Below are 27,343 nucleotides of genomic sequence, written 5' to 3'. Positions count from 1 at the left end.
CTTATTAGACGAGGAAAATGGAAATTTTCATATAAGTTTTAAGAGTTGATTTATAAATTTGTATTTTATTTTATATTAACATTTAGTAATTAATTTATTAATTTAATTTAATATTTATTTTATAAAATTAATCTTACTAATATCATGAATGCGAATGTTTGGATAGATGGATCGATGTGTGCCCAACTTCTTGGATCTTGATGAAATTTGGTATAGATGAACGTAGTCTGGAAGAATAAGTAGTCTACTATTTTTTTAAGTTCTTTTTAATTAATTCCTTGCGGACGAAGTCTCAGACGAAAGTTAGTATAAATCACGATGAAAACTGTGGACCTGCTTTAGGCAAAAAACTTACGGTCAAAAACTGTAAAAGGTTGCAATAAAAAACATATAGTTTGATCAATTTTGTATTTTTAGTAACAACTATTCAATATTTTAATCATAAATAGATAATGCTAATGTAAAATCAATATCAATACAATGTGTCAACCTGAAGCGGTCACTGGACGAAATAGTTTCAAGTTATGTATTCACTACATAATAGTTTTTTTATGAGATTCAGATTTGTTCAGCTGATTTCAATCGTATTTTTTTAACTTAAATTTACAATTATAATAATAAATTCACATAAATAACTTAAAAAATAATAATCGAAATAAACACACTATTTACATGCATAAAATTATTACCAATGGTATTTATATAAGGCAAGGTTTATTTAAAAACGCTGTCAAATTTAAAAGGATTTCTTTTTCGAAATTAAAAGAAAAAATGGCACTAATATCGGAATTGAAAGAAGACGTGTTAAAATACATTAAAATACTTTTTATCACATTAGCTCTCGCTTTAAAAAAAAAAAGTAAAACGAATTATGGTTTTATCGATCCAGTCATGGATATAAACTACGATTAAAAACACCTCAGTCTTTTAACTCCAACATGGTATAATACTTTAAAACATAAATTATGTAATAGTTCTAATTATTACATAATCTGTGTTACATTACACAAGTAACAACATTTAAAAATGCCTTTTGTTAAAAAAAATCACCGATGCGATATCGGGTTATATTGAAATTAAAATCAAATTTCCACTCTAAAAATTAATTTAGAGTAAGGTATGGTATAATTTAATTAAAATGATTTAAAATAAATATCTTAATAAAATACGTGGATTGATTTACGAAATACATATTATACATTTGTAAAGCATTCTAACTGCCCTAATCTAATTTTATATCACATTTGAAATATCATTCTTCATCGCACATTAATTAATAAAGCTTCTTTTGCAAACTGTCGACTTGGTTTGTCATTTTTTTATTGATAAATAAATAAAGCTATTTTTGAAAGAATGTCAAAATGTCCCATTTATTTTAGAGAGATTTTTTATGTTTTATTTCACTGTATTTGTGGTCAACAGTTCGCAGTTCTTACTAATGAAGTAATTAAACTATATTACAATAGGAAAACGACGTATTTAAACATGCTTCTGTACAGTAAGAATAATTTTATAAGAACGGTAATTTAAAATGAGCACAATGCGTCATCTGACAACATATTGCTTTATCTAGATGTATCGGACGCAATATGCATGCACTATTATATGTATAATACTGATTATTTAATTCGCTTAATATTTAATTAAAATTCTCGAGAGCGTTTATCTCGTAATGTGGGACACTTTTACGATGGCGCTACTTACTGACCGATAAGGGCCGAACGCAGCTTCGGGCGTCGAACACCCAAGAAGTCACTTTATGCAAATGAATTTAAGTCACAGAATCCATTAACTCGCCAAATAATTAATATAAAATTATAATTACAAGATCATTTCGCTCCCGAGCCTTAAAACAGTTATTGCGATCGTGCACCCGACGCATGCGTCGATAAAACAAAAAATATTTATAAAAGCGATATTATTATTGCTGTCGTAACATAACGGCAAATATCTCCATTACTATTAAACTTTGAAATGATATTAACTAATACCATTTAAAGTAGTCTTCGATACTTAATGTGATTTCACTCGTTTCTCCGGAACATCAAGATCTTGTCAGCGCGATAACTAGAATCAATAATTTTGACAGCTGCCATGCCGGGTAAGGAAACCAACAAGTCCAATTTCGTATGTGAGCAAGTAGGTAGGACTGACAGAAATAAATCTTCGTAAAACTGGCCTCATTAATATCCTAACGCCAGCGTATACAAAAGTTACCTTCCTAGATCACATGTTCGCACTTAATAGCCAAATAAATTAACTAAACGAGCAATCGTTTATATTCATTTTAGGTCCGATCATTTACAAGTGTATAAAAAATCAATAGTAGCATAGAAAGAACTATTTACATAAATCTTCCGAAGAGGAATAAATGACGGGATTATATACACCGTTTGTTATCTGCTCACCATGAAACAGGTCCACTCTCGCGTCCGTCGCGACCGAGGCACCGCCGACACGCGGCGCGGTTTCTCTCGGTGATCGCACACGTGTACACAACATTAGCGTTCGACTATCTATAAACATGTATGGACCACTTTTTCCGTACGACACGTTTTACATTTAACTTCACAGCACCAGTGAAAGGTACAATTGCACCTCTCCACCACAAACTTGGTCTCGGTTTTGTAGCCGCGGCCGCAGCACATAAGGTCGCAACCGTCAACGCCAATGCTCGTGTCATTGCAGGCGCGCCCATGCGTGCCGGGAATGCCCAGCCGAGGATTCTTCTCGCAGAAGCCCGGCGAGGACTCCAAATACACGAGATCTTTCGCACCTGGGGCTTTGTGGTCGGGGTTATACGGCCGGAGTTGGAATCTGTATCGATCCCTTCTCGGCATCCTGTGCGCTCCAGGATCATTCCTTAGTACGGGAGTTTCGACATCAGAGTTGCTCATCAAAACTCTTGATGCACCATCGAAACGGTCTTTTAACGCATCGCCAACGGAACGGAAACTCGGTAAGCGCATCCAGCAAGTCTTCACTGTGCACGATCCAGACATTCCATGGCACTTACATTCTTGACGCATCTCTGACTGGACATGCTGCAACAAAAAAAAAACACATAAATAAAGGATGAAATATTGAAATCTTAATTAGTTTTGTCTCGCGTGGAGCTCTGTAATGATGTCCAAATATCTATAAATTCCTTCGATAACAGTCGAAACGTGATCGATGGTTTACAAAGCTCACTCCATCGATCGCATCTTACGATCGAGCAAATTGTTACAAATCGTGGAGTGGTGGGCCAGTCGTCACCGCGCGAACGAACACCATAAATCATACTCTAGGGACATTCATCATTCTTAGAAGGTAGATAAATGACGCGGGGTTGAAGACTGTAAATATTTTACAAGGGCCGCGCGCAGGCGCTTCTTAGAAAGCAGACGGTATTTATTCATTCACATGTAGATAGCCGAGCCTGAGTACGCTCTAGTGTCCAAATATACGTTAAACAATTGATGGAATGCCGTGAATATTCATCGCACGGACACCCAGCGCGAGTGTCGTGACAGGAATTAAGCGAAACAGTTAACGACGCGCCTGGGTGACTCGAGGGATCCTTTTTGATGAATTTTAGGCAGGAACGGACAGTGTGTATGCAAATGTGGGTGTGAGGTGGGAGGGAGAAGCGCGAGCGCAACGAATGGGTGCCCGGTGCACGTCGCCACGCGATGGGCCGAGCGACCGCCGCAGCCGCCTGGCGCATAATTAATTTTAGACTTAAGCGACATGTCAAGTGACTGACAATCGATCGTCACCCGTAATGGTAATGTAAACACGAAGCGGCGACATGTCCGAGTGCGATTGTTTTATGGATGTTTATAAACGGCTCCCGTTCAAGTGGCGATTGGACGAAGAGTGTCGACCGATCGGTGCGCTGGCATCCAATCATCACTCACAAACTTTTACCCGTTGATTGCCTCGTTTTTGTCACAGACGTGACTTGACTGGATATAATGGATGTCGAACCGGATTCATTACTAACTTTCTCGATTAATAACGTCGCTTTAGAGTCTTTTACCGAGCCTACGACTATCCAGCAATGGACTTACTGTACTTACGTTAATGTTCGTTAATATTCTAGGACTATTAAACCACCTTATTAGAAAACGAGAACCAGCGTTTCTAATATAGCACGTTAAGGCTTTATGTTAATGTCATTTCTCATGTGTTAGAACATAATTATTTAAGCTAAAATGGCTAGGAATAGCTGGACTGTCAACTTACCGCTCTGCCGGCTTCGTTATTGTGCAGGTTCATCTTTTCCCTCAAGGTCTTGCCGCGCTCGCCGGTATCGACGAACTCCCGACTGAACCTGAAGCCGAAGCCGATATTGTCGCTGCAGCCGCCCCACTTCCAGACGCGGACATTGGCGGCAGCGGCGGCGCGGGTGCGATGCGGCGTGCGCTCCAAGTGCGAGTAGTCGCACGTGCACGACTCGATGGAGCCCTCGGCGCAGGCGCGCGACACCGCGTGCGTCACCCCGGCGCTCGTTATGGCGTATATGAACGCCGTCTCACGGCATCCTATCAACAAATGTGTGTTGATCAAATATCTTGTCATATACTTACAAACCTATGATAATAAATCTAATAATCATCTAATAGTTAAAAAAGTAATTTATAAAAATAAAAAAGAAAGGTTGATTTACTCAATTCACAGTACCGTTAATAAAATATTTAATAAATCATCAAAATATTATGGCACAAAAGCTAATAAAATCTTAATTATCTACTTAAGAATATCAAATAAGTTTTTGTTAAGAGCGAATTGAAGAATGCACGCGTGGGCACGTAATGAAACAACCTCCTACATTAATATTGTTGTTTTGATAATAACAACGGATTGTTTATGACATTTCTCACATAGGCATGTGCGGTATTTTCATAATTAATTTATACCAAAAAATAAGAGGGTCCTGTATTTTAATCAAATTTTATTATTGCTCGAGGCATGCGAGCAAAAAAAACTCATATCGTTAACTCGGGTAAGTATCGAATTTTCTAAATTCAAAACATTGGAGCTCATCAGCAAATTGCAGCGGCTATGCCGAGGGTCCCTTATGTTCGCTCGATCGGTATTTAACAAATTGTTTTCCTCTTTATTATCCTTATTTATATATTTATTAATATCTCGTCCCTATATTTAAAAACAAAAGAACACATCGTCTAAAATAAAATGTGCCCAAATTCACACAACAATTTAATAAATTAATATAAAATAAAATTCATCCATCTTTCAACACAATAATCCAACTACTCGTCCCATATCGAATACTATAAATAATTAATGGCTCGGTATTAGAATCAAATACTCATAAAATACAATTAAAAGAAAGAGGGTATATCTCGAAGATTGAAAATAAAAGAAGTGCTTACCTACACGGGAGATTATAAATTTGATCGTTACAAGTGGTGGGGCGCGCATCGAGTTCTCTCTCTTAATATCGATTTAATAGCCTGCGTACTTTTTAATGATTAATATTCGATATCCACGGTCTATGTGTACGATACCAACAATAAGATAATGTGTTAACAAAAGAACGAATTTAAAATATGAAACTTTTTTTAATATTTACGCATTTGACTGTCCATAACAATTTAAAAGTTTCTCTAAAGTTACATTGTCACGTTATTTATGTTCGCATTATAATTAAACTTATGCCTTATGTTAAAGTACCAATGGATGTTAAAATAACATCAATTAAAATTAATATTCTGATATCGCTCTTGGTGGTCCGATTGGCAGATCGTTAAACGTTTACAAATTCAGAAGTCTCATGTAATAAAATAAGTAAAAAATGTACTTGTGTTCAATAACATAAAAAACCACTTTAATAAACCAACATTATTAAAATATATTCATGTCGTACTATATTAAAAAAGTGTTCAAGGTTAAATATACTGCGCAAAAAAAATTATGATTCATATGTATTATAATTAGCCGTCAAAATTATTAATTCCAATCACCCTTGGTGGTCCCGGTAGTTCATGTGTCCACCCGTTCAGTAGTAAGGAATGTTATCACAACAATAAACTTATACATATTTATAAATGTTTAACTAACAATATGTGGAAAGAGCGAGGTTGAGCGTTATTAAGGACTCAATAAGCAAATGAAATCATTTTTTTATTGAGTTGTCATCGTGGGCCCGATATAAATTACGGCAAGCGCACACCGGCGCAGCTCTCCGCTTCGGTTTCGCTTTTTGTGCTTTCATTTTGAATGTTACACAAAAGTATTTTATTCAGCAATTACTTGAGATGTTCGAGCGGGAATTTTAATGTCAATTTCGCCATCATTCAATGCTCGGACGAAATTAATTCAAGGCGCAGAATCCGAATGCGAACGGTCGCGGAGTCGAGCATTTATCTTCTGTAATGAGTTGGAAACGTTCCTTCGCATTAAATATAACAAATAGGCACGGGCCAATTAAATATGGCACACGTAAATAACGCTCGTAAAATAATAGCTTTCGGCTAATCCTATTTACTGTTGACATCTTAACGGACGAATAAAAGTTGTAGTTGTTTGGACAGGGTCATAATTATGTCTGCTGATTGCGACACCTTTCTTCACTTATCTTAAATAACACCAGTTATATCTTTTAATTCCACATTCTATAGTATAAATCACTATAACCTTCACCGTTATTCTTTAAAAAATGTACATATTTTTTGCACCTTTAATGACTTAATAATTTAATTTCAATGTTTATCAAAATACAATCAACTTGATCATGTCACCTTTCACATTATATTTTCTCAAGTCTTATATACTTAACTCTAAAATCAGCTACAGACGTTCACTTTTAACTGAATAGAACTTAAGCAACATTTTTGCGAAGTTCTAGATTGTAAAAATCCTTCTCTAATTCTAACATTCATGTCAGGATATATCAAATAGGGCCATAGAAAATCCTTTATTTTACGGGTGGCTTGTACCACGTGCTGGGAGTTAATATAATTACAACGTATACAGAAACTGATAATATCTAGGACTGATAAAATGAATGCCCGCTGGGAATTTAATGTTGATATTTTAATTTAATATGCATACAAGATATGAGATAACGCAATTTTATTACTTAATATGGAATTTAAACAGCGTTATAGACATCATATTGATATTCATCGCGATATTTTAAAGTTTGTTAATTGATGAATCATTGACTAGACTCAACTTGTTTTACGTAATTTATTACCTATTTGAACCGTCGACATCAGATATACCGTATATCTGTTATTACTCGAAGAAACTAAAAAGATTAAGTTTTTATGGTTTTAAATAATTAAGTTAAATACTAAGAGCCTTACTATAAAAAACAGTGTTGCAATTAGCTTGAAACATACATCAACGTACGATATTAGACACACACAACCCACGCCTGTATCACAGAAGGGTAGGCAGAGATCACGGACCTTCATTTGGCGTGGCCAAACGAGCCTCCCCAATCTGCTTTTTGTAATTTCAGGAAACGTAACGTGATGGGTGACGAGCCGCGTCGCCGTCTTTTTCTCTCTTGAATTCACACATGTCTTTGAAATTTATTTTTGCTGATATGTGCGGGTTGCATTGCCTTGTTTTCCTTCACCGAAGATCGTCGAATAAATGTACATATGGCGGGATTCGAACCCAGGACCCGCAGATGACAAGTCAAGTGCTTAACCCCTGAGCCACCGACGCTCTTTTGATATTAGACATTATCAGAAATCATGATTATGCGTAGTATGCGTAGACTTCAGAAATGCGATATTGACGAAAAATAAATAAAGTACTTTTACCGGAAGCAGTTTTAGTGATACATATTAAAGGAGAAACATACTCTCTTACAACGTTGACGTCGATAATAACATTCAGCGGCGGTAAAAGTGTTAAAACATCTGTTTAACTAAACACCGTCAGACGAGATAGAATTTATTGGAATAATTCTAAATGTATAACTAGCTTAAAAACTAATATATTTTAATAAAAGAAAACATCAAAATTATTTATGTGATTATAAAAATTTTAAAAAATTCAATATTTTATTTTGCAGTGCGGTCGACCATCGATTTTCCCTGACCACAAAGCCGATTGTCGCATTTTGCAAATAAATCGCGACGTAGAAAAATTATGACAGATGTAAAGGTGTTCCATCGGAGACGGTACATTAGTCACGGCATTTAATTAAATGAAAACGGATTTACTTTACCTATAGACTTAAATTAACCAACAAATGTGACACAAACTAGACTATTAACATCAATTACGAGTACATATTTGATCGACAAAACTAATATAAGACTTATTAAAAACCGGATTTTTTACGGGTATTATTTTATTAAGACATTCTCGCTCCCATCAAGACGGAGTCAAATAAGAACAAATATGATTAATGTGAACCAATAAAAGTAAATTATTATTATAACTGATAATAAAGTGCTGTCGGTGGATTATCTGAGCGGATAATAAATGGTTTTGGAGTCATTTTACAACGCGACCGAGCACCGAGCGATAATTCCCGGCCGCTCGATTGGCAGTTAAGGAGAGGCGTTAAAGATTTATAAAAGTCAAAAAGTCGTAAATCCATAAGCCCATGTCCGTTGGCCTGAGTTAAAGAAGACTTAATCAATGTTGACAATTGACGAACGCCCCGACCATTAAATGTGCTGTGAAATAATTCAAAATTAACGGACTAATTAAATCTTTTCCCGTCAGCGTTAAGTCGGTGTGTTCCGGTGAGATTAATTCTAAAGATTGACTTATGATGGTTTCGCGCCTCGGAACGCTCTTACCTTATTTATGGCGATTCAACTTATTCAAATTTGATGTGACGTGATTATTCAAAACAGCCATAAATCACCCGTTTGGCTTTTATACCGTCGAGGACCGTTGCATCGGACACGATGACCTCATAATAAAGATTGCTTATTTGCTTTTAAACTTAAACGATAATTTAATGACTTTAATCTACTATATAATAAATTTATTTTAATGAAGTCATAGTAAACTAAACCTTTTTGTATTCGATTACATTGTTATGAAAGTCAAAGTGATAATTATGCCTGTAACTATAATTGTTCTATTTCGAGAGGTTTGTTACAAACTTTAAACTTATTTAGTCGTGAAGAAGGTGCACTTGTCTTATAATAATCTCTCTTTTTCTTTTTAATGGACAGTTGGATACTTTAAGAGAATTTTTATCGTAAAAGGACGACTAGAATAGGAGTAATAAAGTGCTGTAATTCATTTTCGTTATGCCATGTTATGGGTGATAATTTAACATTGAATCTCGGGACGGAGGCATTCCTGTGACAATTTAGAATTACGTCGCTCATATATCACTCATTGTGCTCGGTACAAAGCCCTCGGCTACCACTCGCTACCACCTACCACTCGCTCGCCATTCATACGCAGCACAAAGACATTTGTTTTCAAACTACCAACAAAAAAAAAAAAAACACACCGAATATAATTAGTCTTTAAGTGAGCTATCTCGGAAAGGAATGCAACCGTTCATAAAAAAAAGATGGAGCAAAAATGACAAAGAATATTTGCGTCGATCGATAAAATCGCATTAACATCAACCCATTTCGGAATCACAAATCGCTCGTATCTCGAAAACAATTCAAACGCCACCAACCTAAAAGTCTTATCTAATTGAGCATTAAATATTTCATCGAGGGCATTTTATATCCGTTTTATTTTGGATGCGGATCGTTTTGTACGTTTTATCCACCCACGATGAGGACGGGACATCGGAAGACACGAGATACCTTCAGAAGGGGAAATATTCGAGCAAGGTCGTTTTATTGGGCGAGTTACCTGCTATAAGGAGCGGCTATAGGTGTAAACGTCGCTTCCGTGGTGCGTGCAGGCGTCGCTAAACTGCGCGGCGGGCGGCCCGCAGCGGGCATCCGGACCCTATGGCTCTATTCTCGGCTCGACAATGACCCTTCCTACAAAGGACGGACCTTTATACAGTTGTCATCGTCCGTGTTAATACGATCCTTGAGGTTTGCTACAATGATGAAGACGTCACGACCGTCAATGGCCTGTCTACGTCTAACATTACTGATGATTTTGTTCCGCCCTAGAGTGCTTTGTACTAACGAGCGATAATTACTAAAACGGAACCCTATTCAGATATTGTGAACGACGATGAACTGCGAAAACGTGAAATCAAATATACGACCTTTTTTTCATAAATAAGTAGCGTTGTGACGGGCTCCTGCAGAGTTCGCATGTCCGTTTTTATGCGTTTCACAAATGGACGTAATTTCAATGTATTAAAAATGTTTATAGTGTATATTTGCGTGGGACCTGTTACAACTCCGCATGGCTCGCCCGCCCCGACCGCCCTTCACAAAGCTATATGCTCTAAATGCATCAGCATACAGCATATATTTTTTAATCTCATGTTCTTTTTATCAATTTAAATAACGACGGTGGTCTGTAACCCCGCGTACTGTGTCTGGATTTTAATTTAGAATGTTAGTCTACTTTTATAGTTTATTGGCTATTGAATAAAATTACTATATTTATTTTTGCTCTAGGCGCTCTTCGACGCGACGTGTATAACTGTGTGGAGGCGTACTTTCTCTAATCGATTACAAATCTTTGATTAATAATTAAACTATGAATCAATGAACAGTTACGATAAAGTTAAATGTTTCTTAAGATTTAGAGTCGAAATTTGATAAGCGAGAGTCCAAAGGACCGCGATCTTTTCTCACCTATAGAGGTTTCTCTCTAACTCCAATTTTTTGTTTATGGAAGTGGACCGTCGGGTTGGAACAATGAATCTCGCTTATAGATGTTCCTCACTTATCCAGGTTCGATTGTACAAGGTTAAGTTTTACTTCTAGTACTTTTTAAATTAAATTTTTCTACTTTTGGACTAATCGTTGCAAAGATGAAGATCCATATGCCAATAGAGTGGACATTAATTTTAAAGAGATCATTACGTCACACATGAGATACCAATTTCTAACTAATAGTGACCAATTAGGTGATTTGACCTAGTTCTATGCTAGCGGAAGTCATTACCACTAAATGTTGTTCGTTAAACGATACTAAGGCAACAAGTAAAGAGAGAGTCAAGTTTTAATACCGAAGGTCAGTATGTTAATAGTCGAGTCTGATAAAGGTCCCTATTCTGTGGCCGAGAGACATTTCGGAGTGAAGGCTAATAGAAACATCGTTTACCCAAAACGTTTGCGCGTGTCATTAACGTAAGAAGCTTTTGGGTCAATAACCGGACCGCACCGGTCACTACGATCCCGATATCTTGCATACCGATTTCGAAATGTGATCGAATTAGACCGAGATACGGGAGTGAATGCTCTTAATTTTGAAGATAACCCCCTAATGCGAGCTGAACCCCGGTCTATGCCTTTTAGTGTTATGCACTTTTATCGATTAGATCGGATTCATTTCTCATCTGTTTTTGGTCAATGTGTTTTATTATGTGAACGATTTAGGTCAAATTATATCCTGAATAATAAACAATTTAATTTAACTGCGCATATCAGAAATTGTAAAAAGGAGCGAGTTACCAAGGAACTTTGCGTTCGCGAATTCGACTCGTCTTCTTTCACTTGGACTTTGTTAAAATTTATTACTTTTTAATTTTATAGTACCAAAAAAAAAAATACACAAAAATTGATTGCCTGGTCTGGCCTTTTTGCTGTAATAATGAATAAATGCGATGTACGAACCAGATGTTCGCGAGACCATAATAAGGTGTATCGCATACAAAGCATCGAAATCGGACACCGGAGATAGAGCAGACCTGACCCACATGACAAATTTATTCAAACATCCACATAAGTCAGAGACAATCTAACTTCAACCTTATAGTTAAAGCAATAAGCAACGTATTATAAGTTCACGGTAGTAAATAGGAATACGGACAAGTTGTTGTAAACATTTTAATTTTCGTGAGTGCTTTATGAATTAATCTCGCCTTTCTTATTGCGTTCCGATTCTTGAGCGTTACAGAAAATAAATATACGACCGTTCCCTTTTCGCCGAGGAGACAGGGCATTCAATTTTGTAGTCTAACCTTTATTGTATGGCTAATGGTGAGCTTTTTGCAGATTTTTATCTATAGATAACATCTAATGCTGTTGAATAGACGCAATGGAAACGACCGGCGCAATTGTGAACCGGTGTTAAGAGCATGAAACACGTTTTGGCTTATTCTCTATAGTGCATCGAAGCGGAATTGATGCAGATTAAGATCAGAGACTTAGATCATATCCTATAACTATTTAGGTTGATTACATCTGAAGACATCTGAATGAACAATTATAAAAATACTGTCTATTTTTAACATTACAATGTGAGATAAATTATATAAAAATAGCTCCAAAAAATTTTTTTAGATTAAAAATTACAACTAATTGTTAATGAAATCTCAAACATACAAGCCAAAAGAAATAATGTTAATGTTTTAAAAAAAATACATTCGAAATCCAAATAAAAAGCGACATCGATAAACGGGAATCCGAACGTCACTCGGTCGTATGTAATTGATCCGGGATGTTTTATCTTGATGAGCCCTTTATATGTGCCCCCGACGCGCTACCCTCCCCATGAATACAGATAAAATCTTTTAAAAGGGTTGCCAACTAAAGATATCACTTAATTTGTAGCTACTCTTTGTTACCGGGATTAGGGGGAGACTTGTTATAAAAAAACAACAGTTTTTTGCCGTTTACTTTTTTAACAAAGTACGAATTTTAGATTTGGCGACAAGTTATCGATTTCATTTTTTAAAAGATTATAACTAAAGCACGAAAATCGAGGATGTATTTCTTAAGTATTTTGCAAAAGGTTTAAAGACTTATCTTCTTATGTCGAGTTTTGTTTTGTTTAGCTTTGTTTCGATATAATAAAATTGAAACAAACGAACGACGCGTGATGCTAAAATCTCAAATTAAGCCTTGTTTTTTTTATTGTCCGCTTATTTTTTAAATATCGGAGCGAGGAACGTGAGCCAGGTATTAAATTGTCAGGCCAGATCAACGTTAGGTCCTAATTAAGATTCTAATAAATAATTTTAATATTCAGTTTCCATTATGCTTATCTTATAATTTGCTGGAGTTGTTCGCTTAAGAGACTTATGGAATGACTAATAAATCTTAAATCGACATATCGTTTCAAAATATTAAAAGGTTTGTTGTACACTATTGAAAATATTTTGATATTATATCCTTTTAATTAATGTTTTGTATAGCATAAACATAGCGTAACATACTTATAATGCTTAAGTTATCAGTTGTCGAATCCTGGAATATCTCTTATAACTTTCAATGATATAATTCAAATAATATTAATCTGTCTACCATTACAGATAAATACGAGTACCTATAGTTAAAAATATTGAAAATTAATATATGACTTACCTCTATCAACAATTTTTCCAAATAAATTCTTCCCTCTTAAGAAATTCCTCGTGGTGCAGTTCCATCTTCTATATTTGAACTGATGTTGGCACTCAGCGACCGCCATGTTGGCGCCTTTCGCGACAGCTGTTAACACTCCCGGATTCTCTTTGGCGAGCCGCCGCTGCTTCCGCCTCAATGTGGAGTGGACCCCAGCGTCCATGTATAGGACGCCAGGTGACATCGGAGATATGTTGTTTGGCTCCCCTGCTTTCGCTATGCCCCTGTGAATAACGTTGCTAACATTAGTCGAATGCGTATTTTAATCTGAGAACATCATATTATTTCCCAAATCCATTCATAATTATCAAGGATTGATCCAGTAAAGTAATCATACATTATAATAATCGAGAGTTGTTTTATGTAAGCTATATCTGCTCATTTAATTTTAAGATTCCTTTTTGTCACCACAGTGAAAGACAATGCCGAGATCGTCACCCAAAACAAGCGAGACCGAGGATTGTGAAGGAGGGAAGAAAAAAACAAAACAAACAAAACCCGAACGCCACTTAAGGCAATGGGTGCAACTCGAAATGAAATGCTCATTTGAGAAGGTAAAGACAACAAACAATTGACGACCGAAACGTCAATCCGCAGACGTTTAGATAAATATTTGCGTCGCGCATTAATCGTCGAGGGCCCAGCGAGTAAACATAGGCTGTGAGCGATCGACATCTCGGCCCTGTCGACGTCCGCCCCACTCGAGGATATATCGCTCGAAGACTAAACAAAAGCATCATACATTCACAGCTTTCGAACGGCATCTCTTATTTCACGCTAACAGAACAATCCATGTATCTGTTAAATCATTTCCCGACCGAGGTTTTCGTTTCTTGATAAAGATGTGGAACTAAAATTACGTGAGGTCGCGCACAGCGGTGCCTCGGCGCTCTAGAAATCGTATTACTTTTCTATTTGCCCTTCTTTGTAGTCGAGAGTAACGTAAATATGAACAACTTGTCGGTAATTCTCATTTCCTTCGAGAATTCATAGAGACGACAATGCGGCGTTTTTTGACGCTTAATGCGGCTATTTAAAAACTATGATAGGGTTTTGTGAGATTCTATGAAAGGCGTGTTGACCAGAATAATGCTTGGTAAACTTGATAAGGTGATAAATGAAGTGGATTTATTGGAATTTATTATTTTATTTTACTCAATAATACTGGTTACAAATAAATGTACGAAACAGAATAACCAACTAATTTGTTATTGACTAGCAGTCGGGTGCAACTCCATCCGCGGGGAATTAATTAAAATTTAATTAGTAGCCTATGTGTTCTTCCAGACTATGTTCTACATCTATTCCAAATTTCATCAACACCCGTTAAGCCGTTCTGAAGATACCTTGCAACAAACATACATCCATCCGTCATCATTAGTAAGAAACACATTTTATAAAATTAATTCGATTATCGTCCTAAAATTTTCACGTATAAATTGAATGATAAAAAAACAGATTAATTTAACTACCAATTCTATTACTAGTTTACTATTAATTAAGTTCAGACTAAACACAGTTATTCCATGAAAACATACAACTCTTTAAATCTTTAAAATACTTCATGGTCATAAGTTATATACTTAAAACTCAAATACACTTTATAAAATGCTTAGTATAAAGTAAAAAAAAAAAGTGTCAAAGTGAAATAGAAGTATTATTTGATGTCTGGGAACGGTCGAAGGGATGTCCATATTTGTCCGGCTATGAGTAAAGTCCTTTACACTTGTCACATTGGTAGGAAACCAAATACAAGCGACGAGATGGCCGGGAAAAAATCGTGAATGGCTTTCACAAGTAAACGTGATGTTTGCACAAAGATAAAGCCTGTGTGAATGTGTCAAAATAACAAATATTGTCTTTGGGGGCTTGCGGCACTTGCTATTCAGGTCATTAAGGCCTTTTGCCACTTTATAATGCATAACACTATTACTATATTGTGTAATTTTATAGAATAGAAATCAATTTAATTATTAAGGACTGTTTATAGAGATTAATCAACTTAATTAAAAGAATATTTCAAATTAAAATAATTTAATCAAAAGAAGAGGTCAAAAACATTTTCTAGTTAGAAGCGGTTAACTTTTGAAATTGCATTTTTTTTTTCTAAAAAATTTTACATTTTATTTTTTTGAAAAGGGGTGCAAGTAAAAAATTAATATTGTTTCTTTTATTTAAACATTCAACCCAAAATGTAGTGTTTTTGTAAAAAAACAGCAGTGAAAACCCACGGTAACATTTACATCTAGAATTCATGGGATATGTACACTTATGTCTACAACATACTATCGCAAAAGCGGCTTATCATATTTAACTTTGTCTATTTCCATTTTTAGATTATTTGTTTAACATTATTGTAAGTTCCTTTAATGATAAATGTGTTTATTTATAATATTATATACTTCTTATCTATACATATATACAAAGCGTTTAGCTTCCCCTTAAAAGTTTTTCATTGACTCATCGTACGTATTTCGCATACAAATTAACCCTTTATTATTTAATTTGTTGGCATCTTACAAGGCGTCAAAATATCGTACTGGGCCGTCCAGATTACTAAGATCTCTTCTGTCTTGAATTTTGTACTTTAATTCTATGTAGTAAAGATGTATAAAACAGGCTTGTGGGTCAATTTAGATTTGTAGCTGTTATCATTTCTATCGTGACGCCGGCACGCGATTTTGTACGTAATGTAATATGGACAACGCCTGATGAATACGAATTAACTGAGGTGTGGCAGTTTTTTATTTGCGATACCGAAATACCGAACGATTTAAAATGGCCAGAAGTATACTGCATTAAAATCGTCTCGTTAATTTGACATCTCACTTAATTTGTTGAAAACGTACTTGTCACAATATTAGAGACCCCTTTTTTATATTAAAAACTTTACATGAAAATGCTTTTATTTTAAATGGAATACTTTAAAGAAATTTCTCGCAAAGTTTTTACAGGCTAACAATTTTTGTTGACATAGTAAGCGTATTTTATTGCAATGTAAAGAACAATCTAGGCTAGTGGAATTTCTAGAAGGATAACGGTTGAAAATAACAGAACTCAAGTATTCTATTGTTTGAAAATATTGTATTTTTAAATAGATATTGAGTACAACAAGGTAATAAGCGTTGTCGTAACAATTTAATACAACGTATCCTTGTATAAAATTCTTGTAAGGAGAGTTAGATGGACTTTACTCAACGCTGCACCCTTTGACTTTTCCTTTGATTGATATTATTACAATATGTTTCTTTTCAAGTATTCCCAGAGTTTAAATTCCTATTATCTCGTCCGTAATAACAGTTTGCAAAACAATTACTTAATTTTCAATCATGTATCTTAATTAAATGTTCATTTAGTTAAAATACATAAAAACAATTAATTTGTTTGGTTGATATCGTGACTGCGACGACGACGCTTTGAATATTCAGAAGCGTGTGGTTCAGCTTTCAACGGGGCAAAGAACTACGAAATATCTGCCCTTGATGAATGATAGCTTAGTATTGTTAAACTTTGATAGACGTATTTTTACTAGTAACCAAAATTAAAGATGTATAAATAATTAAGGTTATATGATCACTATTAGGACATTTTTTCTAAAGTTATGCAATTATGATAAGGTTAAGTCAGATGCGTTATTATAATTATAATAGGAGTAGCTGTGGCACGCGACTCTGTCAGCGTGGAATTAAAAAAACTAAATAAGTAGCCTATTTGTTCTTCCAGACTATGTTCTACATGTGTGCCAAATCTCATCAATCCGTTTCGGAGATACCTTCAAACATCCATCCATCTAAACATTCGCATTTATAATATTAGTAAGATTAAAGAAACAATAACAATAAAAATGTTTAAAGAAACAATATTTATCTGCTTAAAATAATATGGTGTTCTTTTTGGTGCTCAATGATTTAAAACTCCGACAGATATTTAAATACTTAAATTTCACTAGTTTGATAAGAAGTATTATTAGATGTAGATGAGTATTGTACAATAAATTAAAAGTACTATTATATTGTACTAAAACTCCGTCATTGCGGCCATGAAAGTTGATTGTGTATACTAGTACGAATATGTTTGTTTAATGCAATGAGCACGAGCCACTTTGATACTGAGTGATAAGTGTGAGATAACATAGCGTTAAAAACATTTTAGATACGGCATTGAACTATTTAAAATCTCTCTGTATTTTAATATCTATTTATAAGACTATGAACTATGTTAAAAAATACTGAAACGCATGACAAGTTTTATCATATCCAAATATTACTAAATTAAGTTATAAATATGACATAGTTATAACTGCGATATAATTCGTGTCAGGCCGATAATAATTTATAACTACCTTTTGTTAGAATTTATTTTTAAAAGTCTTTAAGTAAAAGCGCATGCGCATCTCACTATTTATTAGTATTAAAAAACTATTTACATTTTCGAATGTACATTTCTGAATATAAATTTAATTTAAACAATAAGTAAGTTGTTTAATAAAAATATTTTTTTCTTAATTTATTACTTTTTTAAATTAAAACTATAAAAAATTAAAATAAATTATAGTTTTACATAATTCTACCATAAAATTAAATTTCTTAAGTAATTTTAAACGCAATAATAATTACTAAATAATATAAACAATCAAAGGCTAGCGCCGCCGACGGCACGGCGGCTCCAAAATGTTTTAATTTTGTAAAATAAATTACAATAATTACGTTTTAATTTTAATGTTTTTGAATAAGTATTCTGTTAAAAATTTAATTTACAAATTTCAGCTATTAATAATTAAAATATAGTGCAATAGAAATATTAATTTATTTTAAAATAAATTTATAATTTTTAAATAAAACCTGCATAAAATGTACCCTATTTAATTCAATGATAATTATGTAAATTGTAACGTGTTAAAATTATTAATTAATATTTTAAATTCATGTAAATTGATCATTCATTAATTCAATCATTTTTAAAAATGCATATATTGAAAAACTTTGAATAATTCTGCTGAAGCAAATATAGGTTAATCTTATGACCTAGAATTTCATTGCCCTACTGTAATTTTAATTAGGTCAGTAGTCCGCAATGTATTTTACCTCTTGTATACTATGACAATCATCACAAGTGTATAATTAAACAATAAATTTATGTTTTGTTCGCAACAATATAGGTAATAAAAATTATATTCCTAATGAAAGAATGTCTTTTATTCGGTTTTTTAAAAGTACAACCTTAAAAATAAATTCGATTAAGAAAATATATGATTATTGTCAAGTACATTCAAGTTTAAGCATTTAAATGATTTTATAGCGAACATCAATTAAGTTAAAACATACATTGGCAAGTTACTTTGATTTTAACGATTTTCTCAAATTATATGTAATTGCGCATATTTTTAAATGTTCATAATAAATTATAAGTGAAAGAACTTTTACGACTGTTTTATTTATTTAATCTTTAAAGCTTTTATTCAATAAAAATTGCATTAAATTTGTCATAAACGTATTTACATCCCTATATTACCTAAATGTACTAAAGACTTAACTCTTAACTTGGTTATTCGCTGAGCTTACATAACTTGAATTAAGTACTATTTAATTATTAAAGTTACGAGACACTTCTGTGAAACGATAAAATGTTACTTGAAATTATTTATTCGAATTAAACAGACCTCAAACTATCTCAAATGACATTTAAAATTTCACAAAAAAATACAATTTAACTTTGTTTTTAAATGTAAGAAAATGTGATGTGAAAAACATGTCTAGTAGATTGCGAAGTCTTTACAATAGGGATTAGGCAGGTCGCATACCGGGAGCGAAGTGATAGTAAACGTAAATATGTATAAAGTTGACACTCCCGTCCGTCACGGGCGACGTGTGTACAGAGCTTTACACTGCCACTTTTATTTATGATCTAAAGAAAAAATGTATAACTAACACTAATTTAATAAAACTAGAAAAATGTCTATTCATTTCAATTTATTTTGCCACAAAATTTGACTTTTTGTTAACAATATTAATGTCATATTACTACAAACTAATATTTTAATATTGGTAATAATAATTATTATACGAGTACAATTCTATTATTATTTATCATGTATAATAAATAAATTTGATTTGAAGTCAGTCCTCTTTTAAATACATTATCTACTAACACAATAACCCTTTATTAGTTTATAGAAAAATAAAGCTAACAAATTTTAACACTCAGTCTTGTTGTTAATGTTTAAGAGTAACTTGTTGAATGGACAGTATTATAACTTTGTTAGAAAATAGTGAGCAGCGCATGTGCGTTAAAACTCTGTGTAATGATTCTCTAAGTTCTCTGACTTCGTATCACAGAATTATTCTACAAAGACATAGGAAGACATTTTAGTAGAATATACACATATGTTAATTCTAATGCCTATAAGTTTTACGTTAAGTTACATCTAAGTTTGGCAATTTCATCTTTCAAAACATCTATAAGATTGTTTCAACAACATAAAATGTATGAAGAAGGTTAGTGTTAAACTGGCACTTCAGATGTACGAGATGAAAACATTAAAACTGTACATTGAAAAATAGACTATCAATATATGGGGGTAAAGTCAAAATTGCAAAAAATATGGTACTGAGACGGTAAAAGAACTTACCACCACATACTGCCGCGTCCTCTCCTTGGCTTGTTGGCGGCTTCGCACCGAGTACACAGAACAATGAGCACAAACAACCACAGACACTTCATTCTGCGATGGGCGGGCGCAAGCCTTCACATGAGCGCGGCCGTTCGAGGCACGTTGACGTCTGCCGGCCGAAACGATGCCCGAGGCGGAGTCGCTGTGGTGGGAGGCCGTACCTGCCTCACCGCCCGATTGGTCTCACACTTATAGTTTTTTTTTTGTAATCTTTGTCGTGTTTGGGTCATTAGGTTGGTTATGCAATTCTGTATCGTGTTAGATAATGTGACGTTATCGGATCACAATGCTTTGTAATTGACTTTTGTGATTCTATTCATAGAAATTTTCATTCATAAGCTCACACATTGATTTTCCTTATTGCATTGACTTAATACGTTTAATTGACTTAAGATTTATGAATTATTTACTTAAGTTTTCATTGAATATGTTCGTATTGGTTCATGCTATGGCTATCTAATGAGATGTCTTAGTAAATTATATTTATTTAATCAGAAATAATATTACCTGTCATTGGCTCATACATTTGACTTAAATGTCTGCGAAAATAGATCAAAGGTATTTGATAAATCTTATCTATATTGTCTGTAATCGGTTTGAACGTGAGCGTAGGTCGATGCGCGTGCGCGTGCGCCAGTAGGAGGGGCGACGGCGACGGCCAATGGCGGCCTGCCTGTGCCCGCGCGCCTGCCGACCCGGCGCACTGCCACGTGCTTACACAACGATATAAGTCACTAAGTTAAATTAAATTACATGAAAAAAAATATTACTTCTTTAAATATTATCATTTAAAGGTAGCTTAGCATTATAATTTAGCTATGTTAAGCTTTTGCCTGACTTGAATCCACAACCCTATGCATGTCATTCCTTTATAGTTAAGATATTTATTTATTAGATTTTTTTTATTAAAAACAAGAGAGTATTTACAATTAATGGTAAAAAAATATAGATTGTTGTACTTTTAGACTATAATCTGTATTAAAAACATAATGTTTTACATAAACATTAACATAAAAATTTTGTCACGTTTCGTATATTGAAACAAAATTTTTAACATCTCATTACAATAATTTGAAAATCCTTAAGCCAAATATATAAATTAACGTCACCAATTTCAATTAAATTAAATTATAACCAAAACTTATACTAAAATTGAAACCAATATTGAAACATATAGCAAACGAACAACATTATCTGATAATTGTAGCTTGTAAATATCATTAATACGAACAGTTCGCTACGTCGTCGGTCGTACTACAGAATATAGCTGCATACGAAAGATTTCAACGCGGGCGGTCTCTCTTACATCCAGTCACTTCCACTACAAGCGTTTTATTATTTGAAAATTAAACTTAATAAATAGGTATAAATCCATTTCGGTTATTTAAATGTGTTTAAAATAATTTATAGTAGTTTGATGATACTTAAATATTTGTTTATTTTAATAAAAGAATTGTGAGTAATGATTTAATTTTACGAACATAATACTCTTATCTAGGAAAAAGAGTTTATCAACACGAAATAGTTTTTAATTAAAAAAGTATCTAAAAAACTTGTGAGCCGTCATGGGACGCCTGGCAGATGTGAAACATCGTGTGTGTACAAGTAATATGCATAAAATATGAAATATTATAATTAAATAAATAATAATGATAATGATAATAAAAAATATATTATTAAATATTTAATATTATTAAACTAAACACATAAAATATATATATGTATACCTCTGTATAGCTTGGCGACCCGTCGCCACGGCAAGCGTCGCCACGCCAACAATTCGGTTTACAAGTGATCCTATAGATGTTTTACACCAATAAATCAAAATTTTTTTAGGTTGTGTTAAAAAATAAAAACAGCAATTTATTTATTCAACAGTTTTTATTTATTAAACAATAAATTTCTCGTCTGCGTATTTTTTGCATCTCAATATTAAGTGGTTATACAAAAAACAGCGCGTGTCGTGCACATATGGTTGACATCTGACAATGAAATGTCTCGGTTAATTGAACATTCATGTAAGCACCTCTTATTGACAAAGAACGAGCAGATGTGTGACCCTAAGATTTCGTCAAAGTTTTTTCAATCAGTCATTGGATTTGCTACAAATAACTGTATATAGAAATCCAGTTTACTTAATTGTAAAGGTATCAAAGACTTAAAATTATCTAGTTAAGTATATTCTTAAATTTGTTTATTGCTAAAATTAACATAAAAGTTATCTTATTAATAAAGTTATTTATTTGATTGATTATAAAACCATGCAATGGTGTACTGCGTTAAATTATTTTTTCTGCTAAATTTTGGACTAATATTTGCTATTCCTTTGCCTAAAATTCATGTTCGGTGTCCATATTGTACAGATAAGAATAAAGTTACAATCATGACTATATTAGCAATTTTTATGACCACTGTTAAGTCAGAAAAATGTCATAAATTAACTTGCATTATATCATAACTTCCCATGGAATTTCTTACCACAAGTTAATTGTTCTAAATTAAAAGCATGAAAAGATACAAAGAACACTCATATCGCAATACAAATAAAGGCGAAAATCCAATACATTTAACACAAAACATCCATTAAACAGAAGTCCGTAATAAAAGGGCAGCGTAAAAATTCGACCAGTGAAAGTGAAAAGCCACATCATGACCACATTTACCATTAAAGGACTTTTTAATTTTTTTGATCAAATTTCAGTTTTAACTTAAGTGAATAAAGGCACATTTTTGAGTGACAAATTTGATACAGTTGCAAATTTCGTCATGCTCCACTAAAGTCCGTCAATAATTAACAATTGTGTTTAAGTTTTGTCCCAGCAGCTTGAAGCAATAAAAGTTTTCAATACATTCAGTCCTAATAATTTTCGATTGTGTTCGAGAATTTAGCTAAAAGTAAAGTAATATAACTATTCTATTTATCACTAGATTAGGAAATATAGCTTTACTTATCGTAGTTTGTACGGTCTACAGAATAAATTCATTACTGATTCTATAGGCGGTTGGTTTGACAGGACAATGCTCGCTCAGGCCTCAAACAATATTATTTTACATGTCAGTTTCAGGCTTTTGTCAATAATGGATACTAAGGAACGATAATTAGCAACCCTGTTTGCGTTAAACTACTAAGAAATACAAGAAACAACTCACTGCTAAAAATAAACAGGCATAAAAAAAGGCCCGAATGAATCACTTCTCATCGTACCCGCTTTCCCATCCCCGGCTTATCTCAGCTATTACGAAACGCAAATATCACTCCTCTAAGACAATACGCAACTTTACAAATAAGTTCTATAAACGGACAACGAGAATCGACTAGAGACGCTCCAACATACACAACCTAAAATCTACTTTTTCAACATAAAAACAAAGTCAGTTTTCCCTTGGTTCTGAAAAGGAAAAACGAGCAATGGATAACATTTTACAGTACTTGCTCATTGTATCTTTATTGCTTAGAGTGAGCGTAAATATTAAGTTTTATTATGTTTACGGATAGGCGCGGTCGAGCATAGAAACTTCGGAGTCAGTGTGGTCGCCTCCCAGTGAGAGATCGATTGAAAAAAGAATCTTCCGCCCCTTACAATCGTTTTATGAGGATGACAACTATATAAGTAGCCGGTATCCCTCCGAATTGTTAAGGCAACGCCAAATTCAACACTTCTGATGTACGGGAGCTGATGATTTATGTATGACGGGGCAGGTTTATGTATTATATTGTGTGAGGACGGCCGCAAGTCGGGGGACGAATTGTAGCTAGTCATCTTTACTTATTCCGTTTGTTATTTCACGCACCGTTGAATTTTCTGATCATAAATGTGGTACTAACGCAAGTTCATTAAATGAATAAATTAAATATTAAATGTATTTTTATTCTTTTTTTTTGTACATTACGTTCACAGGAAATATATATATTTTTTTAAATCTAACAGCCTTATATATGGAACAAGCGTAATGCATCACAAACTGTAGACATTCTAAACTATAAATTTACATTTTAATATAAAAAGTATGTTTTATATATGACAAACGTAAGTGTAATAAGTTTTGGGGGGTCTATTCTGATGTCTCACTGACCATCTCACACCGTGAGACACTGACCGCTCGCACATAAACAATCAGAAAACATCGCGGTATCGAATTCATTTCGCATTGATACATCCGTCTGACCTGTTAATAGCCAACATTGTTTTCGGTTCGGCAAAATGAATATAAAAAAAATTGAGACATCGAAATTCTTGTTCGCATTTAGCCAAGATAAAATCACCGCCCTCGAATGATATATCGCTCGACCATCTAGCCTAATAGCGTTTTAATATCATGGCTTAGTCATTTAAATTTAGTAACAAAAACTCAACTGTTATTAGTAAAAAAAAATGCTCAAACCACAATGAGCAGGCGTCGAATTTGACAACTTATAACGCGCATATATTTTTTAAATAAATTAACGACCTAATATTTAACTTGGTCGGTACAAGATTGATTAATGTTTAGAAACCCGGATGGGACTGTAATGAATGGAGCGTAATTAAAAAGAAACACACACTGGACATCATTGGAAATACATCGTTAAGTGTTAATTTTTATAGATAATTGAAATTATTTTTTAAAATCAAAAGAAAAAACAATCGTCTATTAAGATGTTGTTGAAAAAAAGACTAAAAATTTTAAAAAGGCAAACTACTCGTCAAGTCGATTCAAACAAGCATAAACTTGATGAGGTTGAGTCTTTCCATTTAAGTTCCTAAACCCACCTTCCAGTTCCATCATCAGATCATCACAATATTGCATTGTCACGCGATTTACATATGTATGCAAAATTTCAACTCAATCAGTAACTAGGAAGTGGCTCAAATTTAATTTGGAAAATTTAAAGACAAACATTAGGATAGCTAAATAAAAGCTTGTAATTAAAGCTCTCTATGTAATCTGTATTCTGATTAGGAACTTATACACGTTAACCTAAACGATTTCAAAACACAAAAAGAATTAATTATAAAGAGTTTTTGTCCTATTAACATTGAAGTCGATACAGTGCATATGCTTACATGTTCGCAAGCATTTCCTGTTGCCACACAAGTGGTACACGGATATACTGTTATAGTTTTTATAATAATTTTTGTCAAGAACTTTATGTCGTGGGGAGCTTTTGACATGTTCAAGACAGCCACTTTAATTCTGTATGTAGAAAAAATTTAATAGTAAGTTTTCACTGCCACAACACATGGTGGAAAATATATCATTATTTTTTTCAAATAAATTTGACATTACAGTTTTTATTAAAAATCATAGAGATTAGAAAAAGATGTAGAGTTACATAGAAATCTTTCCAATAACAGACAGCTTTCTCGATTCTTTATAGTTGGCTTTTTTTTGGATAAACCCATCCATTATTTGATGCCTCACTAATAATAAGTTATATGATTTTTAATGCAAATTTTAAAAGTAACTTACAAACTATTTTAGTCAAATGAAAACGAAACTTGAACTCATTTGGAGTCACGCGATACAAAAACTTCAAGAACTAGTTTAATATAATTGGTCTGAACACCTCTGGTCAAGGTCGGGGACGTTCATTTCTTAAATATGTTCTAAACGAATTAATTATTTAAAGGTTGAAAGACCTATAAGGGCCTTATTATGAAAAAAGCTTAGTGTTGCAAATACATTTTAGCTTAAACCGATGTCAACCTTTTTATACGGAGACTTTAGCGCCCGGCGTGGATTTTTAACAAATCGTGGCTTTTGAAATTCGCCGAAAGCATTCTGGTGTTCTGGTGGGTATTTATGGTGAAACTTATATATATACGTAGACGTCAATAATATGAAAAAGCGGCAGTCAAAGGGTTAAAAAACGTGTTCAATTAAACAGTGTCTAACAGTCTTTTTAAGATATATACAGAAAGAAATCTAAGTCTGCCATAAAAAACTGACTGCTGAGTTGACTTATATCAACGCGTAGATCTACAACTCCTAATGCATACTGGACTCCGTCTCCCTTAATTTTCTTTTACTTTTTAATATTTTGATCTTACCCTTTCTTCCATCTTCAACCTTGACGTTGACGAAATAAAACAAAGGGGTTCACTATTAATTAAAAGAAGAAGAACTCTTACAGCTTAAAGGACTTAACTAAACGGGAGTCATGCTTTTAAGACTTCATCAAGCTCGTGTAGTTTAGCATTTCGCATCTAAATGATAGACTTGTATACAACAAATAGCGCAACTAAATATCTTAATGTATACATTTACCTTAATAATATACCACTTTGAGTGTATTGCGCGAAATATTCAGCATGTTTAACCGGAGGCCTGTTGTAAAACCACACTCCACATGCAGGGTTATCAACTGGAAACATTGTAAGGTTATCTAACCTTAGCAAAAATAATGAATTCACGATTCAATTAATAAATTTAAGACTTTTGTAATTTTTTTTTTTGGGATACAAAAGAATTTCTTGGAATATTATCTATCAAGATTTCTTTTTGGTAGACAGTCTATGGAATGCGATCACTTAATGTTAAATTGATAATCATTTAAATTCACAACAATCACTTAGAAAGTTGAAAATTCAGCAAAGGTTTAGAAAAGTTTCGGCGTCATTTTTTCCATACAAAAATTATATAACAACGTCCAATATTTCGAACAAATCACCATATAGCATGAGGTGGAAACATAACCAAGCGCTACTTTATTAATAATAAAACTTATTTAGTTCTACTTATCCTTGTGAATCGTGGACGAAAAACTTCAATGCTGAGTTGAAAGTAATAATGAAAGTACTGCTTTTGAAATGTACGCGTACAAAAAACAATATCTCCTCAGCCTTAAATAAACGCGAATCGTTTAATACAAACATGGTTATGTAATCATTATACGGCTGTACTTTAACAGCTATCAGAAATTAACTCAAGTGGATAATTGAACGGGGTTTTATTGCAGATTTAGCAATCAATTACGACTCTATTAAGTGGCATTAACAAGTTGTTAGCGGATGCTAACGGTTAACTGTTCTTTGTAACTGCTTTACGATTTATCGCACTATCAATTAACTTCTAAGCACAACGTGGTGCTGATAATTTTATGGCTTTTTAAACATCGATTCCAGAAATATCTTTTTTTTTTTTTATAAGAGAAGGGGGCAAACGAGCAGCGGGAATTAATATCTATTTATTTATAAAGGTACTAGTTTTTGCTAGTGAATCCATCCGCGCGGAATTAAAAAAAAGTAATAAGTAG

At 33.5% G+C, this 27,343-nt stretch overlaps 1 protein-coding gene across 1 annotated transcript; it reads right to left on the bottom strand.

Moving 5' to 3' along the window:
* Positions 1–1,226: 1,226 nt before the first annotated feature.
* Positions 1,227–20,201, bottom strand: LOC106714251 (protein Wnt-1). The gene is made up of 4 exons (XM_014507234.2): positions 20,065–20,201; positions 13,398–13,660; positions 4,231–4,529; positions 1,227–3,044 (listed from the first exon to the last, which is right to left on the bottom strand). Exons 1-4 carry the CDS (start codon positions 20,154–20,156, stop codon positions 2,517–2,519), a joined length of 1,182 nt encoding a protein of 393 aa, XP_014362720.2. The 5' UTR covers positions 20,157–20,201; the 3' UTR covers positions 1,227–2,516.
* Between the last annotated feature and the right edge of the window lie 7,142 nt (positions 20,202–27,343).

This window comes from Papilio machaon, chromosome 1 (assembly GCF_912999745.1).
Source record: "Papilio machaon chromosome 1, ilPapMach1.1, whole genome shotgun sequence".
Taxonomy (NCBI): domain Eukaryota; kingdom Metazoa; phylum Arthropoda; class Insecta; order Lepidoptera; family Papilionidae; genus Papilio; species Papilio machaon.
Note: the sequence above shows the minus strand (reverse complement) of the source record. Positions and strands in the feature narration are given on the sequence as shown.

Bases quoted from the DNA above. Each gene is read 5' to 3' on its own strand.
- LOC106714251 (XM_014507234.2), bottom strand. From the start codon at position 20,156: ATGAAGTGTCTGTGGTTGTTTGTGCTCATTGTTCTGTGTACTCGGTGC. The intron at 13,661-20,064 runs GTAAGTTCTTTT...CGTTATTCACAG, and splicing joins GGACGCGGCAGTATGTGGTG to GGGCATAGCGAAAGCAGGGG. The intron at 4,530-13,397 runs GTAAGTCATATA...ATTTGTTGATAG, and splicing joins TGGAAAAATTGTTGATAGAG to GATGCCGTGAGACGGCGTTC.